Raw genomic sequence first — 21,335 nt, 5'->3', positions numbered from 1 at the left:
TGTTTATGTTAGCGTGAGCGTGTACGTTTGTGAAAGTGTGTGTAAATATGTTTGCCAGTGTGTATGCTAGTTACCAGGGAAGGGCAAGGCCCTGATGGGGCTACTTGGCTTTGCCTGTCCCCAAAGAGTTCCAGCCCTCCCCTGTTAACATGCAAGTTTGCAGTAGCATTATTACACAAGTTGGAGGAAAATTGCAACTTTGAAGAACACTAAAGATTACTTGCTTGCTTAAACAATTACTTAAAACTGGCATGCACTGCAGGGCAGTCGAATTGATTTGAGCTGAAAAAACCAAGCACATCATCAAATTATTAACCATACCTTTTGTTTCAGTAAGTCCAAATGATTATGTTGTGCCATGTTTACCATTATACAGCACTGTGGGGTTTGGTGGTTCTATATAAATCAATAAAAAATATGAATATTTTATTTTACTTACAGTGGGGCAAAAAAGTATTTAGTCAGCCACCAATTGTGCACATTCTCCCACTTACAAAGATGAGAGAGGCCTGTAATTTTCACCATAGGTACACTTCAACTATGAGAGACAGAATGAGACAAACAAAGTCCATAAATCACATTGTCTGATTTTTAAAGAATTTATTTGCAAATTATGGTGGAAAATAAGTATTTGGTCAATAACAAAAGTTCATATCAATACTTTGTTATATACCCTTTGTTGGCAATGACAGAGGTCAAACGTTTCCTGTAAGTCTTCACAAGGTTTTCACACACTGTTGCTGGTATTTGGACCATTCCTCCATGCAGATCTCCTCCAGAGCAGTGATGTTTTGGGGATGTCGCTGGGCAACACGGACTTTCAACTCCCTCCAAAGGTTTTCTATGGGGTTGAGATCTGGAGACTGGCTAGGCCACTCCAGGACCTTGAAATGCTTCGTTGCCCGGGCGGTGTGTTTGGGATCATTGTCATGCTGAAAGACCCAGCCACGTTTCATCTTCAATGCTCTTGCTGATGGAAGGAGGTTTTCACTCAAAATCTCACGATACATGGCCCCATTCATTTTTTCCTTTACACGAATCAGTCGTCCTGGTCCCTTTGCAGAAAAACAGCCCCAAATCATGATGTTTTCACCCCCATGCTTCACCGTAGGTATGGTGTTCTTTGGATGCAGCATTCTTTCTCCTCCAAACACGATGAGTTGAGTTTCTACCAAAAAGTTCTACCTTGGTACCATCTGACCATATGACATTCGCCCAACCCTCTTCTGGATCATCCAAATGCTCTCTAGCAAACTTCAGACGGGCCCGGACATGTACTGGCTTAAGCAGGGGGACACGTCTGGCACTGCGTGATTTGAGTCCCTGGAGGCGTAGTGTGTTACTGATAGTAGCCTTTGTTACTTTGGTCCCAGCTCTCTGCAGGCCATTCACTAGGTCCCCCCCGTGTGGTTCTGGGATTTTTGTTCACCGTTCTTGTGATCATTTTGACACCACGGGGTGAGATCTTGCGTGGAGCCCCAGATCGAGGGAGATTATCAGTGGTCCTGTATGCCTTCCATTTTTGAATAATTGCTCCCGCAGTTGATTTCTTCACACCAAACTTCTTGCCTATTGCAGATTCAGTCTTCCCAGCCTGGTGCAGGTCTACAATTTTGTTTCTGGTGTCCTTTGACAGCTCTTTGGTGTTGGCCATAGTGGGGTTTGGAGTGTGACTGTTTGAGGTTGTGGACAGGTTTCTTTTATACTGATAACAAGTTCAAACAGGGTGCCATTAATACAGGTAACGAGTGGAGGACAGAGGAGACTCTTAAAGAAGATGTTACAGGTCTGTGAGAGTCAGATATCTTGCTTGTTTGTAGGTGACTAAATACTTATTTTACCGAGGAATTTACCAATTAATTCATTAGAAATCCTACAATGTGATTTCCTATATTCTTTTCCCCTATTCTGTCTCTCATAGTTGAAGTGCACCTATGGTGAAAAGTACAGACCTCTCTCATCTTTTTAAGTGGGAGAACTTGCACAATTGGTGGCTGACTAAATACTTTTTTGCCCCACTGTACCTTTTTTTCTAAATTTTGCAAGTTTCAGGGAAAAATTGCAAGCATTAGCAACATATTTTAGTGAATATGTGAGTTGTTTTTCAAGTGTTAGCATGCAAGATCATCCAGCACATAAACCAAATGCCTTTTTATTGAAAAAAAAGTGAAATTGAACGTTAGAGCAGCAGAAAGGAACATTGAAATAATTTATATTTCTCCAAAGCATGTTGTTCAAAGAACTATGTCTGGTCTTTTCACTGAAACAATCAATTTTACTACCCTTTTGAATTAAATATTTGAAATTCACCCAAGTCCTCTGAGGCCAGGAATTCTTTAATCTCTTGCTTGAACCCAAAGGATTTAATATGTGGAAAAAAAACTTCGGCCTGTTTGTGACCATTAAGGCCTGTCGTTTGGCACTTTCAAGTGCATTAGTGTGCTCCGAGGACTTGGTCAAGAACATGCATGTTCAGCACTTGTAGATAACTATGATGGATCGTTAAGGTTAGGAGGAAGCTGGAGGTGAATGGTGAAGCAGCATAGCCATTGAAACAATGTCAGGATGGTTGTATAAAAGGCAACACCAATCAACAGAAACCAATTGAATGTCCAATGAGTTGCTATGAGATAACACCACTTTTAAAACTTTTCCTGAGGATCACTATTTATACATGACATCCATAGATTCATCTATTGATACCTGAAATAAAAAAGTGTACATTTATTTTGTTAAGAGAAAAAAGTATCAAAACACAACTGCCTTATAATGAAATCTAGAATACATTTTATGCATTATATGACAATCACAATGTTATTTGTAGAAAGGAGTGGAATTTCTAGGGGGTATAAAACATTTATTATGCCTATGTTCTATAAAACATGTTTGAGCTTTGTAAATGTTTTCATTGCCAGTGCCAGAATAACCGTTGATGGTTTTATATGATTTGCCATGTCACAACTGTTTTACTCTCTGAGTCATTTAAACTTAAAAACATAGAAACCTAGAATTTGACAACAGATATCTATTCGCCCCATCTACTCTTTACATTTTGGTATTATATCTGTTTGCGATAACCTTATGCCTATCCTCATGTAGCTGTAACTTCTAGAAATTCTACTTCTCCTGGAGGGCTGTTAATAATGTATAAACAGATATCAATCCTGCTACATCTTACATTCTGATTGCCACACCATGTAAGCTATTAAAGCTCCTTTGAGCAGGGCCCTCCTAACCTGTTATTTCTGTAAGTCAAATTGTTATGTTACATATTACTTATGTCCTGTCTACCATTGTACAGCGCTACGGAATTTGATGGCGGTATAACTGGTATAGAAATATAGCTTAGGTATCAGTGTTGCTTAGCACCTAGACAGTATGGTATATTGTATATGGTGCCTGCTGGAATATTTGCATATATACACGTATATTTTGTTAAAGGTAAAAAAGAGAGTTCCTCTGGAACTTTTTATATGTACTGACCACTGCAGACAGGGAACAACCCACAAGAGCAGCAGTTTTGGAGATGCTCTGACCCAGTCGTCTAAATATCACAATTTGGCCCTTGTCGAAGTCGCTCAGATCCTTGCGCTTGCACATTTTCTAGCTTCTAACACATCAACTTTAAGGATGAAATGTTCACTTTCTGCCTAATATATCCAACCCACAGGCAGATGCCATGATAACAATAGTAATTCACTTAACCTGTCAGTGGCCATAATTTTATGGCTGACTGGTGTCTATTACATTTTTTTTAATGAAAAAATAAGCAAGCTGATGAGCTTTACAATATGGTCAGATGGTGCAGCATTTCTTCGAGTAGTTGGAATAAGCATATCAATCAAGGGGCAGGTAGGTAATTTGGGGGGAGATTAAATAAAAAGACAGGGTTTAATTAATAACAAGGGCTGAAGTAAAATGTTTTTTAAAAAAGAAGAAACATTTCCATAAATGGAGGGGTAAGGGATATTCATTAGACTTGTGCATTCAGATTCATACAAACTTTATTTGTCTATTTCGAGCGTACGAGTCTCTTATAACGAGAAGGGTCCTGATGAAACAACCGAAAAGAAATGCGCTGAAATTTGGGTAAGATTTGTCCATTTGTTTGCCATGTTTAGCCATTATATGCAGTTTGGCTCCATTACAAGCTTTTTTGACACCCTTACAACCTGTTTTGCTACTCGTTGATGAGGGAAAGGAAGGGACTGTGTGTAGGAGGGTATATATCTGCGACTGATAAATTTGGTAAAATTAGCAAAAAAAAAAAAAAACGAGCTGGTTTCTTATTGAAGGGTATGGCTGTGATTGATGAGTACAACAACCACACCTTAGTGTGGGATTAGTTTGAGAATGTAGGAGGTGAGAACACTGCAAGCTGTAAATTGTGTCATAAGGAAGTGGGCCTGGGTAAAGTGTAAAGACATCTCGCCAATTCTGATATGAACCAATACTTATGCACATACAGTGAAGGGAATAATTATTTGATCCCCTGCTGATTTTGTACGTTTGCCCACTGACAAAGACATGATCAGTCTATAATTTTAATGGTAGGTTTATTTGAACAGTGAGAGACGGAATAACAACAAAACAATCCAGAATAATGCATTTCAAATAAGTTATAAATTGATTTGCATTTTACACTTTTTTATAGTTCAAAGGAAATAGTTTTAAAACAGGGCAGATTTAAGAAACAATACACTGAAAAATTAAGAAAAAGGACAAAAGATATTTGAGATAAAAATATAATCAGTAGAATAAGAGTAAAAAGGAGTCTTCAAAGGAAAGGAAACAAAAGAGACCTTAGATGATTAGAATTAAATGGGGCATGTTTTACATCAGTGGGTTTAAGTGTATCCTAAGGGCCTACTTCCTTGACATCATGAAGAACCTTAACAATTTAATACTTGCTTTCAACATTTAATCTTTTGTAGGCTTTTTTTTTTAAAGCAAGATAGAGTAAGGTATTTTTTCATAAATGGATGGGATGGGTACCCTGGATCAGTGTGACTCATGTCTGGTGATCACTTTAGAATAACATTTAATGCCAAAAACTTAATTCAACAAACTGGTAAATAAAATAAATGAATACACAAATTATAACATATTTATATCCACATATTTTTGATTCAATGGAAGTATTTAATGTAAAAAATGCTGAACACAATTTTCTGTGGACTAAACAAAATTAAAAAAATGATCTGGTTTCTACAATACTATCAACGCTTTCAGCTACTGGGAGGTGAATATGGCCCAATAACGAGATCGAACCATGCACCCCTGACCCTCTGCTCAGAAGGAAGAAAAACAATTTGGGTAGTTTCCAGTATTTATACACCCAAATTACCGTATAGGAATGGTCACACAACAAAACACAGACAAGAAAACTTCCTGGACCTTATCTCCTTCTGAAGTGAACTGTCCTCCATTTTAAACTCCCAAGCAGGCATTTACATAATGCTCAAATACCTGACTTGAGCCTTATGCAAACAAAGACAATAACACTTCTCCAAAATCCAGGACTGGTCTGGAAATCTTCGTAGACTCCCCACTGGCACCATGAACGAATTTGTTGCATACTATACACAACTTTATAATTTTACCCCAAAGAGGACATCGACTGTCCTAAACAGCAGGAACACTAGGATTTCAGAATACCTTGCCAAGTATTTACATCATAAATTGACCCCAGAAAAAGTGTGGAGGCTCCAATTACACTCATGGAACGTTCAGAAGCAGAAAAACTCTACAAGCTAGACGGTTCCTAGGGCCAGGAGGCCTCACGCTTCACTATTACAAAATATTCTTCCATATTTTCAGTCCCATATTTGCACTTTCTATAAACACCATCTTGGAGGGTAAACCATACATCCTCCTACGTTGATGGACAATATTTTGCTTATACCAAAAATAGGCAAGAATTGCCAAGGTCCTAACGACCAAAATATGTCCCTTTCTCACCCATCTGATCCATCGTGACCTAACAGGCTTTATCCCTGGCAGAGAGGCTAGAGATAATTTGATCTGTGCACTGAACCCGATTCACCATGCACAAAAACCAACAACGGAACCATCCTTCTGTCGAAAGATGCTGAAAAAAGCTTCAGGCTGGATTGGTCCTTCATGTCCCATTTGGTATTTGGCCCCAACATCATGACATGGGTGAACGCCCTCTACTCCTGCCCATCTGCCAGGCTGAAGATTATCAGACACCCTTCAAGATCACCAACAGAACCAGACAGGGGTCCTCTCCCAATTACTCTTTGTTCTCTCTGGAACCCTTTATGGAGACTGTAAATCCAAATGTAGACATCACCAGTATAAAAATCCGCAATTGCCACCATAAGGGGCTTGGCTATGCCTCTTCACTATAACCAACCCAAGATTATCTTTACCTTTCACACTACCTGAATTCCAAACCTACGGCTGTCTCTCAAATGTAAAAAAATAATTATGCCAGGTCAGAAATTGTCAACATAAATCTACCTACAACTTCAAATGATGTAAAGATAAATGAAAATACCTAGGCATGTGGCTCACTGATGTCCTTGTTTATACAAATATAACTTTTTCCCGCTTTTAACTAAGTTGCAATCAGATATACCTCTCTTGGTTTGGAAGAATCAATGCGTTAAAAATGAATGCCTTACCAAGACTCCTCTATCTATTCCAAACAATCCCTTTAAAAATTGTAATTTATATGGGCACAGTGGAAACCCAGAATTAAATTTGATACTCTGACTCTACTCAAGATGAGGGGAGGAGAGTTCCCTGCCCCCAAACATACTTCCAGGCTTGCCACCTGCTAAGAATTTTAGAAGGGACTATTCACGCACCCCATAAACTTTCGGTATAGCTAGAATCTCTTCTTACCAAGACACACTCAGGAAACCTATTCTGGTTACAACTCTGCCACACAGCTCCCTTGGTGAGTGATCAACCAGTGACCCTGCTGGTTCTGCACTCCACCAAAAACACCATCTTACTTCTTTCCCGTCCCCTCTCATGTCGATCAGGTGTTACCCCTGGGACAAGGAGAGGAATTTCTCCTCTGCTCAACTCCAGAGGGAGGTTCCCAGATGTCAAAATTTGTTGAATGGGTAATTGAAACGGCTGGGAGCACTCATAAATCAGACACAATCTTCTTATTTGGATTTCTTCCAATACCACCAACTTTGTGACTTAATTCGCTCAATACCACAAAAGCATGCTCTTGGTAGGACCTTTATTTTAAAAACTTTATGTATGCACCGAGTCTCCCTCTTATACAAATTATTACTTCAAAGGTCCCCAGACGTGTTGCCCCCAATTTACAAGCACATAGCAGCAGTCCAGACTTATGAACAAGAGCTCCCTCTTATTAGTTACCTACTCACGAGTTGAATAAATTTAAATCTTGAAGGAGCTAACAATAATGTCAGATGTCCAAAACATACATCAGAAAACCTGGTTTGGTTGGCAAAACTTCCTGAATGATCTGCAAACGTGACAACTAACGGGAAATCGAATTTGTAAAGTCTGTGTGGGGGGTGGTCCTCAGGAGATCTGAAATCAATAAACTTTGATATTATATAAAACAACCTCTCTGGTAGCATGAAGCACATACACCAACTACTTTGGTTGACCTGATGGATGCATTTTTGCTCAGGGGTTGTGGCTCGTCAACTTTGCTCTTGTTCTAGAGGAGCAGTGTTGGTAATGTGCAAATATACTGTGTGTGGTATATGTGCACACTGTATATGTGACAATAATGACTTTGACTAAGCAAGTGAGAACAGTCCCAGGAGCCAATGTATATGTTTATTCTACAAATGGGTCTAATCTAACCTCCTATAAATAACCTCCTGTGTAACCAACTCACCCTAACCATAAAGAAAGTATAACAGCCTCCAAGATCTCTACAGTGGAACAGCCTTTATTGGTTTCAAACAAAATAACCACCAAACCCCATGCTGGTTCCCAATTAAAGGGTGTTTCACTGTGAAGATCTACATCCTGTTGATGGTTGGATCCATGCATTGGTGTCCTGTAAGTGCTTTCTATTAGCACTGCCCTTGTGTGAGAGCGTATCTGCGAGTGCTGTGCCTTGTTATATGAGTCTCCATCTCCAGCTGTGTGTGTATGACTGTGAATATTGTTGTGTGACTGAGGGATATGAGTTGTGTCAGTGTTTGTTTGTGAGTTGTGTAAATGGTGTTAGATTACCTGTCAGGCTGAAATTGTATTTTTATGTAGTTATGCCTCAAATAAATGAACATGGCTGTGAATTATTTTATAGAGTACCAAGTGCATTTACATATGTGTGGCCCTTTAAGCACAGAAAGGTAGCTAACCAGTACCACATGTACCACAGACAAAACAAATCCATACCTGGGAACTTACTAAATGAGCCTACCCTGAGACTCTAGAAATCTTAACCATTTACTAGCCCATCATGAAGATTATATATATATAGTGACTAATGAAATGTGTTAACCAAATGGCTTTAATACCGGTCCTCGTAGAGACCCTGACTTTACATAAACACACTGATAATTGAGTCATCCTCATTTAAACTGGAATAACATTCACAACATACTGGTAGCCAATTGGGAGTCTTATATACAATATAGTGTAGATTTAGAAAAGGTAATTTGGTATTATTTTAATAAATTAATTTGAATACCTTTGGATTGCTATGATCTACATAAACAAGCTTCTATTAAAAAAGTAGCACAGCATAGAGATTATTGCATTGTCAGTCCTAACAACATATTTGTTTTCTTCTTACTGTCTAAAAAGACAGCTACTTGAATTTTCAATAAGAAGTAACATGAAAACAGCGGCAGGGGGGCAAACATTGATAAAACACTGGTTTGGGGCCTTTATTGCTGCATTATATAGGAAATGGCATGGTAACTCGCTTTGTTGGTATATTTGACTGTTAAGACTATTAACCTCTTCTGCTTTTACATAGTGACATTTACTGGGTTTATATTTGTAAAGACATTCTAGGTTTCCTGCAGCTGACCTTTTACTATGTGTGTATGTGTGTACATACTGGACAGAGCTTTAACTTGTAATTAATACGAAAAAAAATTGTTTTTTTATATTGAATAATAATTTGAATAACATGTAATACTACATTGACATAATCTGGACAATATTAAATAACTTTTATTTACATTTAATTAAAACAGTGCAGAGTTTGCTGCATAATGAAGTCATAATAAGAAAAGAAATATATAATTACATAAGACAATATCTGAATGAAATAGCAAAAGGAAATTAGGTACAGTGCCATTTGAAAGTTGTTAGCAAATGAAAGGGCTCTTTGGAAAGCGCAAGGGTCGTTCATAGTTCAATTGAAAACGTCATTTCAGGAAGCAGCAATTCTATTGTTTTGTTAAAGAGAGACTCAGTATGACGTCTTGCCCTTCCTTATACCATGGTTATAACCTTTAAGGATGCCGGCTGGAATCTCCTAATCTTTTTTTTTAGTGCTTTGGACGCTTTGATGCGACAAACTTTTGGCTCTGCTTTCATTGGCCTGTTCATGGACTCAGCTACTGGAAGTCTGGTGGTAGCCTCAGTCCAAACGATCTCACTTTCGTCAGTATAATCACAGTCCAAAGTAAGGCTGCTGGAGCTTGTGATACCCTCTGAGTCACTGTCACTGGATTCACTGTCTCCAAACCGGTTAGTAGTGTAGTCGCTGACTTCCTCTTCACTTGTCTCAATTATGGTGGAATGAAAAAGAGAGGCACACTCTGCTGAATATTCAGAATAATCTGACTCACTTTTTGCATAGGTATCTACTTGTCGGTGGTGCCTTGATGTGTTCCTTAGACTTATAGTCCTTATAACACCTGCTTTTTTCACTGGTTGTCTGTTTTGCACTAAGCCTGGTCTCGGGCAACCAGGGTAACCAGGCAACTGACTCTTCACAGAAATCTCTACTGAAGACTGCCACTTACGTTGCTTTTTATTTACAGATCGTTCAGCTGTAACAGTATCGAGGGAATGCAAGGCATTAGATGAACGTCTATAAACATGAGACCTGGGTGGAACCTGCGGCATTCGGAGCTGAACAGGATACAAACTAGTTTCTGAACAAGACCTTCCAGAAGCCTCCCCTATAAAAGTAGGCCTTCTCATAAGCATTTTTCCTCCACTTATATTAGGTCTATTCATTTGGATCCACTCATCTGGCACCCTAGATGGTTCACTTAATCTTTGTTTGTCCATAGCAAACACAGGTCGCCCAGATCTTAAAGGCTTTTCACTGTTTCTTCTCTTTATTAATTTGTTTTTGGAGGTAGACATTCTTAGTTTAACTTGGTGGCTCTCTGCAGAGACAAAACTGGCTTGGACAAATTCATGCTGAGTGGGAATACCCTTAGAGCTTTTATCCCTGGGGTTGAGAAGTTTTTTGTTTTTTTGGACCGGGACAACTTTTCTTGGCAAGTGTGTGTTATTCTTGTTTGATTCTTCTGATGTGAAACTTGAATATGATGGTAGTTCTAAAGACTCTGCTGAGGTATCCTCTATTGCGCTCAAGCAACATTTAGTTGTGGCTTTACTCTCTGTAACTGGAATCTTGATTATCTGTTTTTCTTGAAGACCATGAATAGCATGTCGCTTTGCTGCTTCACTAGACTGTACATCCTTTTGTAGATTTACTTCCTTAGCAACTTCCAATGTACAACACTGTTTTTCCACTGGACTATAACTGCTATTAATTTTCACTCCACCGGTGCTAGACCTTAGAACAAGTCTCTGTAGTTTTATGGTTGGTTGAGTCTTTTCTGAGGCTTTTTCATTATACCCAATTGGCTTGTTTGCTTTGCATTTATTTAATTGAAGCAGTTTGTTGATATAACCTCCAAGTCTGAGTTCAGCATCAAACTCATTTCTTTCCAGTAACACACCCTTAACAGCATGGTCAGTATTTTTATTTTCCATAGGAGGACAGTCCCCTTCTTTTGTATCATCCGATAATGCAAAAAGTGGACTCTGCAATGCTACAGCATGTAGAGGGCTTGGGTAGGTATATATATCGCTGCCTTTTTTAGAAACCAAATCATGCTGGTATCTTGGATCCACACTGTGGGACTGCAGGTCATTGCCATGGCAAAATGTTGAGACACGCTGAAGTTTTGCCGCAGATAGAAATCCATGGTCTGATGGAATCATCCTTTCAAGGTCCCCTACAACAATACAATATACATATTACAATCTGTCATTGCAAATTAATAAAACTGTACAATGCAAAATAAACAGTATACATGGAAGATGCATTCTGAAGAGAACCTGCTTACTAGTATATACAAGCTTATTGAATGGAGCTGGCTAATGGAGGTATGTTCCATGAATTAAATAAAAAGTTGATTGTTTAAATGAACTCCTGGGGACTAGGTTTAAGAAGTGGTCTTATCACTTTCTTTATCACCAGATGGTATCACTATCTTTTTTTGAACAGAGCATACCATTGATTGCTCCTGTGATTTCTAAAACTTGAGATCAATTTAGTTTCATTCATAAATGTCCACTTAACTGCAACACAAAAGCAGACTACTGCAATACAAACTGAGTAAAGCGTCTTAAAAGTTTGTCATTTTGTGTCACAAAATTTTTAGAGGAAAGAATAAAACGACAGATCTGCTAAAGTTTATTTGCTTAACATACTACAGAGTGCAATTAACGTTTTGTCTAACTGTAATAGCACCTTCAAAGTACCAGCTAGTCAAACAAATATGGCTTTACATAAAAGAGCATTCTCTCTGCTTCCTAAGTATGTTCTACATGTAAAAGGAATCTCTTTAGTTTCATCCTAATCACACAACACTTAAGTCCTGTTGACTTGCTTCTAACCCTGGGGATTTTGCTAGGATTTAGCAGGTGGCAACCCTCTATGAATTGGGGACACTAACCTTCTATGCCCTGGGAAAAACACAACCCCCACCAGAAAAGGGGCTGTAAAAAGCCACATAAAGCCCATAGACTCAAAGCCTGCACACTTGTTCATGACATCTTCTTTAAAAAAAAAAGAAGAAGAAGAAGAAGAAAACACTCTTGAAACACTTAAACCTGCTGTTTCACCCACTGCCCCCAAATATAATTGCACTTTAAAAAAAAAAAACTGGTGGTAAAGTCATCATGCATCAACAAGTGGACACCATATGCAATATATGCATGTCTTTTCTAAATGTGAAATGGGTTTATGTTGCCTAATTGTAACAGTTTTGGAAACCACAACACTACATTTGTATAAAAAAATTGTATTTCATATTCTAAGAAACATATCTAGTATACAAAGTTATAAAACCTTTGGCATGTTATTGTATGGAAGACCTAGCTATAGATACAACAGCCCAACGAAATTGAAAACTAACTAGTATGTTACATTTATATATGTATTTATTGTTCACTTGTTTACTATCTTTAAACATTTATATGCACACACACATATATATATATATGTTTATCACAAACTATTTTTTGCACATGTTAAATGTGATTTAATATTTTCCAGTAGTTTCAATTTAAGAAATTCCCAAGGCAATTCTTTTATTGTGTTCAGAAGATATTCTGGCATTAAACCTGAAGAACGCATTCTTAAATGTGGTAACAAAGTATAAAAAATTATAATTATATCATATTAATGTTGCTACATAAATGTTGCCAGACACGCACGCTGTAAATTAATATTATTGCCTTTGCTGGCACATTATATGTAGTTTTCATTAGCAAAAAACTACGCCATATTCTCACCTGTTGAGACTGGTCTTGGTCGTTGTCTTGTTGGATTCCCTGTGAGGTCAGAGGTTTGCTTCTGAGCGCCATCCTTGATGTAAACACCCCTCTGCTGGAGATTTGTAAAGGCTGAGGACACATGCACAGTGGTCTCATCTGCCGATTTCGGTCGGTAGTGAAAGACACTCAGACGGTTCCTGAGCTCCTGTGAGCAGGGCTTCAAACTGCTGTGAGATGAAGACATGCATTCGCTATACACCGATGTACAAGAGTTGGACAAAGAGCAAGACCCGCCATCGCTCAGATCATAAAAACCTGTAAATAAAGAAACAAAAGTATAAATACATGTTGAATAGTACAGGTTTAGTGCTGCTGAAGAAACCAAATACTTAATTCTTTTGCATCAATAGCGTTTCATTTTACCTTGAGATACAACACAACGGGCGATATTTATTAAGAACAATTCAGGACAATCAGCAAGATTTCCCTGTTAATCCCTTTTTTACAAAGTGGTAAAATGTGTCTATGGGCTCACAAGCTAACCGATGAGGTTAAGACCATGGTTCTACATGGTTCCAGTATATTTCCTTGTCATGGCTGGGTTTTAGAACTATTTATGGCAATGAAATCTGTTAGTAAAACAGTTGTTGGTGTAAGATATAGGGTGGGGTTTGGCAACCCGGCTTCCTAAAGAAACATTATAAAGACTTCAAGTAAGGTAAGAGGGAGAATTACAATAAAGCAACAGACAAAGCAAACAGCTTTACCATAAACAATTCTGACTTCTATGTAAAGCGAACCAGATTAATTTATATTCTCTGCTTTCTTTAAAAATACATTAATATACACTTATTGGTTGTGAATGGAAAACTTCCACTTAATGCTAATGTTAACATGAATCCATTGATTTTTCCATTTCTAGATTACGTTGCTAAATTCTACTTATAACATATACATCTTGTCTTTGATGGCTAATAACGCATTAATACCAACTACGGGCACTGCTTTTGTGCTGAGTTTTGCAAACAAAACCACGTACTTTAAAAGCAGTTTAATCTGACATTTACGTGGAGAAGAAAGTAGTGTTTGTTGTGATTTGGTAAATGTCATACAGGAACAACGCCCCACACTGTTTTTGCATCTCACAAAAGGATGAAGCATAACCTAATAAAATATTAATTACCATTATTATGTACATAAGCCCCCAAGCCCTTAACCCTTCAACATTTTTCGTTAACAAATAGGTCTGAAGCCAATTGTGCATTAAGGCAAACAGAAAATCGTCAAGTTTCTCAGACCTTACAAATATATTTATGAAATATACAGCATCAAAGCGGAAAATCTGTAAATTCTACCACAAGTTTACCAATGACCAAAAAGTAAGCAAATAATTGTATAGTAGGTAACTGTTGACATTTTGAGCAGTCACATATTTAAGGCATTTAGAGACTAGTTATTCATATTATATCTGTTCATGCATTTAGATCATTAATTCCATATTGGACATTTTAGAAATTCTTGTGGATTGAAAAACTCACATTTTTGTTTTGATATTGCCAAGTAACATTTTTCACATCTGCAAAACCCCCACAAATGATGTCAATTAATAAAATAGGTAAGAGGGTGGATTGATGAGACAGTCATGAAGCGGAGTAAAAACACTGATACTACATTTCACTTTTATTGCTTTGTGTATTTTTATTTAACCCCTTAATGACAAAGCCCATACATGTACGGGCTCAAAATGCATTGTTTTCAATGGGTTTAGGGACCGCCCATTGTCCTTAAGGGGTTAAGGAGTCACATGAAGTGTGGCACATTAAGAATGATCTGACCTTTTTAAATGTGCTAGCTTGTCCCTTCTCATGGAAAACTTGCTGGAGTTGGCCAATCACAATGCAGGCTTATTAAGGGGACAGAATACTTTTTTGGGTGTCTGTAAGTCATCTACAGCTCCTTTCATATATTAAAGGAGAATTGTGTACATCTCAGCTTTTAGATTATCTATAGTAATTTACTAAAAAATACTTATGGCTTGTGCTTTTTGTCTGTCATTGTAATTGTTTTGTTAATGTTAAGTTTAACTCCACTAAGCTGAGTTTAATAGCAGGCTTTGGCACAACTACCATATTGAATAATGTCCTCTAAAGGCCTTCTGCTCACCCCACCCTTACAAAGGCATCCTGAAAATTATCAAGTAGTAGGAAAGAAAGGTATAAAGCTGGTCCGTTGTATAAATATATGACACGGTTCTAATAGATAAACTGTAACCTGTAAGAACTGTTACATATATAATCTGTAAACACTGTTACGTATGTTTAGTATATAGAATTATAACATGTAGGGTTTGGGGAAGTCACAAGTATGCTTTAAGGCATTAATCAATAAAAAAACAAGATATGTCACATGGCATGTGTGGATATATGTAGTATGTTTTAGCCAGAGCTGCTGCATTTTTACTGAAACCGGACGAGGTTGTGTTTTGAGACACTTTTACTGGGATTTTTTATTTAAATTACGCCAGACTGAAATGTGTCGGCCTGCCACAGCACAATATTATTCCATCACTACTACATAATTTTGCCCAAAAACAAAACTAAATGTTATCCTTAAAACAATGCTATAACTGCAGATGAGGTTGGATTGGGAGGCCCACTGATAGACGGTCACACCATCCGCATTTATTTGCAGGTTCAATAATTATATATATATAGATTGACAAAGTACATTACCTGAACTTGGCCTGCTATCGCTCTCCAAATGCTCATTGGATGATTTGCACACATCCAGCTTTAATTCACTGATTTGCTGATCAAGCTGATCCAAGTGACTTTTCAAACCAGCATCTTGTGTTCGCAAACGAGACTAAAGAACAAGAGTAAGCAATATAATTAGTCGCATTTAAGAAAAAAAAATCTAGACAATAATGATAGAAAGACACATTGAGTGATCAAATGGAAAAAGACATGTGATTACATATAATATGGAAACACACAGACTCAAATAGACTTGATGACCCTGCCATGTACACCTTATAATCTAACTAAAATACTGAGGGGATTATTTATATATATATATATATATATTTCATACAGCATTGAGATAGAGGAGCACTTTCTGCTAGCATGGTTCTCATTTGACTTTTTGTTCACTCTTTTTTTTTAATTTTAGACTATACTCATCATGATTTCTGTTAATGTCAAACAGTGCTTGTTGTACTAATAAACAATTTCACTAGTATCTACACAATGGATCACGGTATCTGATGCTATCAAATGCACGGCTGGAAAACAGGACTTACAATCCACAAACATATGCACTCCCCTTTGTGTACACAGTTGTTCAAATACAGTTGCAACTATTCTGTTATGACTTCCCGACCACTTGTGTTTGTGTACTGAGCCTTCATCATGTAAAATCCACATAGCAGGTAAAATTCCAGTTGCTGCTACAGATATCCAAGGATGTGTATACAGAATTCCATGTCTTGCCAAAATTAATTGTGATTACGAATGTATGGGTGCAGTCACAAAATATTTTTATAGTTGCTAAAAAAATGATTACCCATTTACTTGATGATTTACATATGAAATCTATAAAACTATGACGGCACACATGAATTCTTGAGCGATCTGTACAATTGTAACCAGCCATGTAGTATCAGCTAATTTTTATTTGTAGGCAGTTAAGTCTGGAAAATTACATATAGTATTCCAATTCCCTTTGTTCACTGTTTAAGAAGAAGAAAAATCCAATCTTCCGCACGTCACCTATTTTGATACATCTTTACATTTTCCAGTGACCGAACCACTCCCTTAAATAATGTATTTATAATGCATGATGCGCAGAGCACGAAGGTGTTGGATATCTTTTGTCCTCTGATATAAGAAGGCGCAGTACTGTGTGTGGGTAAGCTGGTGAAATAAGACCCTGCCTTTGTTCTGGAGCAACTCTATTGATCATATGAATCAGTCCCTTATATTGCTTCTGATTGACATGCTGTGAAAGCAAATAGACAAACTGCCTCGTTATCAATAACTGGCTCACGTGTTGCCTGAATTTCCCAATTATACGGCACAATTATTAACCTCAGCCTCCAACTGTTTGGCTGGTCTGCGTCAAAAGACACAAATGGTATATTAGGGTTAACATTAGGGTGGCCACATCTGCCATCTTTTACGGGACACATAGAATTTTCACATATTGCTAACCAGCACATGTAAAGTTCACTTCCGTAGTGTTTACTTTACACCTACCAAAGGGCAGGATATAAACGGTGCTGGTCAGCAATATGTGAAAATGATGTCATCAAATTCCATTGAGATCCCAGAGGAATAGATTACACATTTAACTACAGACACTAGCCTATTTAGTCACATAAGAAAAAAATATGTCATCTTTAAATAACACCAAAATATAAAAGTAGCTTAAAAATGTAACGTATGGCTCTTACTGAAAACAACATAGTTGCATATTTTACTACATGCGTATGTACAGTGCTTATGAAAAGCTGAAGGCACTGGACCTTAAGAATGGAAATAACATTCTGGTTTTTATAAAGGTCAGTTTTGAGTATAGAGCAGACTGGTTTTCATGCTGATTTTTACTCTTTTAGAACTCTTTGTCTTGAACCAGCCATTATAATTATGCCCCAATGAGAGCAGCAGGGGTCACATGCTGCAATATTATTTAGAAAGCATATAACAGAGTGCAGGTAACTACTTAGCATCTGGTAAAATAACACCCAATACCAATTCATCATACGGTGCTGATTATAAGAAAAAGAACACATTTTACTTGTTTATTGTAGCTGAAAAATATTTTATAGCCATATGTTTACTAAATGTAGAGAATTACTTAATAAAACATATAAAACAGTAAACATAGATGCACTCTTCTCCTTGCAAATGGCTTCACAACTAAACCATGCTATGACCCAACAGTTCCACAAGTACACGGTACACTAGTCTGATGGGGGAAGGGCTTGGGTGTTCTCTAGAGTATTTCATGAAGAATCATACTGTGGGGCAAGAAATGCTGGAGAGACCACAGCTTCACTGCTTAACTGGCATTGGTATGGGTAATCATTAAACGAATCTGTTTAGTATTTAAATTCCCATGAAAGATCTAAATATGTCTAGTGGGGACAAATGGCCAAGCTTGGAATTCCTTTTAATAGTTAAAATTAGAAAACATCAGTGATCAACTTAATATAATTTTTCTTCAATTAAAAGCAACAGAGACTATTAGAAACATCAGCTTTCATAGACACCAAGCATGGAAGATTGGATTTGAATTAACAGGAACTCACTGGTGTGTGTGGTGTGTGTGCTGTGTGTGCTGTGTGTGTGTGTGGGTATGTGTGTGTGTGTGATCAGCAGAGCTGAAGAAGACATTTGAACTCAGTCTCCCAGTCTTATCGCAGTGGACTGTTATTAATACAAAGGTAGCATTTTAAAATGTAAATGGCAATGGCTACTAAGGCTACTCAGTTTATCCTTTTGATCAAATAATTCCATCCAAGCTTTGTGTAATTAATACTCTAATTGCTGAAGGGGTTACCAACAAGCCTTAGCAAATCTGATCTCTAAGGTTCTTTAGTTAATCATCATCCTGATTTTACCCCCCTATGAATCAAGAATTCTGGTCTCCATGACCCTGCGACTCTTAGTCCACCTATGAAAACATGTCCGTTAATAGAAATCAACCCTATATGTGAATGCACAACTTTAATCACTATTCTAGATGACATACTCTGCAAACAGAAGGTCCATCTCAGCAAAGCTTGCAGCAATGTGGGACTGTTCATAGCCATAATAACACATGGTATGATGTATCTATCTATTTATCATCTTAGATGGATACTGCATATACAATTCTAAAGAATAGATGCTATATGCCTTAAAGAAGCATAGTTTAGATGCAGTTTTTCTACATGACATCATTAAAATAGTTGCCTAGGAATGTGAGCAAATACTGAACAAATAAATCAAAATGTATTACAATTTAAAAGTAAAATAGTAATAACAATAATAACAATAACAATAGTAATTATTATTACTTTAACGTTTCACACTTTGATAATTAAATCATTTAAATGAATTTTATAATGATGGGACCTTCTCCAAAAATATTCCCTATTAAAATAAATGCCATGGTGGCACAGAGGTTTTAAGCATATTTTGTCTGGCCCTACTAAGGTTATCAATCAGAATGATTAAAAGCGAAATCAGTGCTTTCGCCTCTATGTTTTTATCTTACAATGTTTCTCATTTTGTTGCATCTTTGTCACACATACACTTTTGTTTTAAAATAGCACTTAACAACAACAATAAAAAGACAACAGTCCTTTTAGTCTTTCAAAAATGTCTGTTTTTTTTTATATTCTGTTCTCGGGGACTGAAATCTTGCTGGACGTTTAGGATATCTCTACTTCGCATATAATCAAACAATGCATGCTGTGCGTTACAAAGCATAGTGTTACTGCTGGTCTCCAAGGCATACCGATCTAGTAGCCTATATGTGCTATATAGGACATAGGACTAGAAAAGGGGATTTTTAATTATTTATTCATTTACATAGCTCCTTCATATTCCTTTAGGACGGGTAAACAGCACATCATAACAAGTAGTGCGTAACATCACAATTTGGATTTTCAGAATATACAATTAATAATGCACAATAATAGGTAATTGAGCTCACAATATGGATATATATATATATATATATATATATATATATATATGTGTGTGTGTGTGAAATCTGCTAAAACCAGATTTAAGAAAGACTCAACAGAAAATAGCCAATTGTACAGCTCTACCCTATATAAATCAATAAATAATAATAATAATAATAACAATAGTCAGAACAGTGTGCTTTACTGTTTTGGGTTACTAATAGGCACTTTTTTTTAAATGCAGTAAATCTCAGTGGCTCCCAAAATCTGAGCTGATAGTGTCAAATTTGAAACCATGGTGTTACTCATCCTCTTGGCTTTGCAAAGCCTTGGGAGACAGACTTGTGAGGAGCAGGGAGGGGGGCTTTCTTGGAATTTCCAAATATTTGCAAACCCTTGAAGTACTCAGAGTTCCCCCAAAACGATACCCTAGAGGTCATCTGCCTGCTATGGAGGGCATGTCAATGAAACTGCAATCTTTCACAGCAGGCACCCAAAATGCTCCAATTCTGTAATCCTGGAATATACCTTCCACTTCCAAAACATATAATTGCTGCCTAATACCAGTAGTAAGACCCACGGAGCGCTTCATTTCGCAGCAATAAAGCTCCTTTCGTGTTACACATATTACACCTTATTGTTTATTGAGTTCTAGAGCGCTGCCTTATTCCGCAGCGCTGTACAATGTGGAAACAGCACATCACATAACGAATTGAATTTATGGAGGGTACGGCTCCAGCCTTCAATAACGCGCACTATATAAATGTTAAGTAAACAATATGCGTGCGAGGGGATCGGTAGCACAGCATTATCTAATGCTTAACCTTTTCTGCGCCAAAGGCTCGTTGTATGCCCCTTAATAAGTGTACAAAACACACACCGTTAATTCAACAAGACTATAATCCGTCGGAACTGCACATTCGTGACAAGAAATGAAAATAATAATAGTCTTACCAATTGGTCCTTGAGAACCGTGAGGGTGGCTTCCAGTCTCTGTTCCTCGAAGTGATATGCGCCCGACTGCGCCGGATTAGCGCCGGGCTGCTCCGTTCCTTGATCGGTTTTCATCGCCAACGCTGCGGCCACCAGTCTCTTCTGCTTCTCCCGTAAGAGATGAAGCTCATGGAGTCCGGCCAGGGCAGCCTGCAGCCTCTCCCCAAACCTGCAGCGGTCCCAACCAGCCTGGCCCATCGCAGCAGATGACCTACTCCCGGTGAGCATCATGGTGTCTACTAGCAACTTCTGGTCATCTCAGCCGAGAAAATCAAATGCCGGAATACTGCCACGTTTCTATATGACGATCGGTGTGTAAGTGAATGACGCTCTACTCTTAAGCGCAATATATGTGCGCGAATGAATGAATGAAAGAAACCCGGTGCTCCAGAAGGCACTGTTTATGATTGACCTTGCACGGCGGCGCTATGATGTCGGGTCTGCAGGCAGACGGTGTCCGGGAGATGCCTCCTCTGATTCCGGGGGAAATAACAAGATAATGACTGAGGCTCGTCTGGTCACTTTTGTCATCCGCAGTGTGACACCTACCTGTAGGAATCCCTCCTCCCCTTCCATGTGCCCTCCCACCGCTGGCCTTTTCTTCTGCTGAGTCCACCCTCTTCTCTTAACCACACAATAGAAATACCTCTCCTTTTCTTTGACTTTGTCTTTTTGTATTTAATTTGTCTTGTTTGTCAACAACGATAAATACTGAACTGGAGGTCACAGATTATGTTGTATATACAAGATGCATTCCCTAGACCTAGAATACACATGTTTAATTTTTGGTACTTTTGTACACAGCTAAATATTTATATCTATCTATCTATCTATCTATATATATATATATATATCTATATATATATATATATATATATATATATATATATATATATATATATAGATATATATATATATATAATGTAATAAT

General features: G+C 37.7%; 1 protein-coding gene across 1 annotated transcript; it reads right to left on the bottom strand.

The window, feature by feature from the left end:
* Positions 1-9,136: 9,136 nt before the first annotated feature.
* On the bottom strand, positions 9,137-20,623 carry DACT2 (dishevelled binding antagonist of beta catenin 2). The gene is made up of 4 exons (XM_053460935.1): positions 20,366-20,623; positions 15,468-15,600; positions 12,754-13,050; positions 9,137-11,189 (listed from the first exon to the last, which is right to left on the bottom strand). The coding sequence occupies exons 1-4, from the start codon at positions 20,600-20,602 to the stop codon at positions 9,421-9,423; spliced, it is 2,436 nt and encodes an 811-aa protein (XP_053316910.1). The 5' UTR covers positions 20,603-20,623; the 3' UTR covers positions 9,137-9,420.
* Between the last annotated feature and the right edge of the window lie 712 nt (positions 20,624-21,335).

Source organism: Spea bombifrons, chromosome 3 (genome assembly GCF_027358695.1).
Source record: "Spea bombifrons isolate aSpeBom1 chromosome 3, aSpeBom1.2.pri, whole genome shotgun sequence".
Taxonomy (NCBI): Eukaryota; Metazoa; Chordata; class Amphibia; order Anura; family Pelobatidae; genus Spea; species Spea bombifrons.
This window is presented reverse-complemented; position numbering and strand designations above follow the sequence as displayed.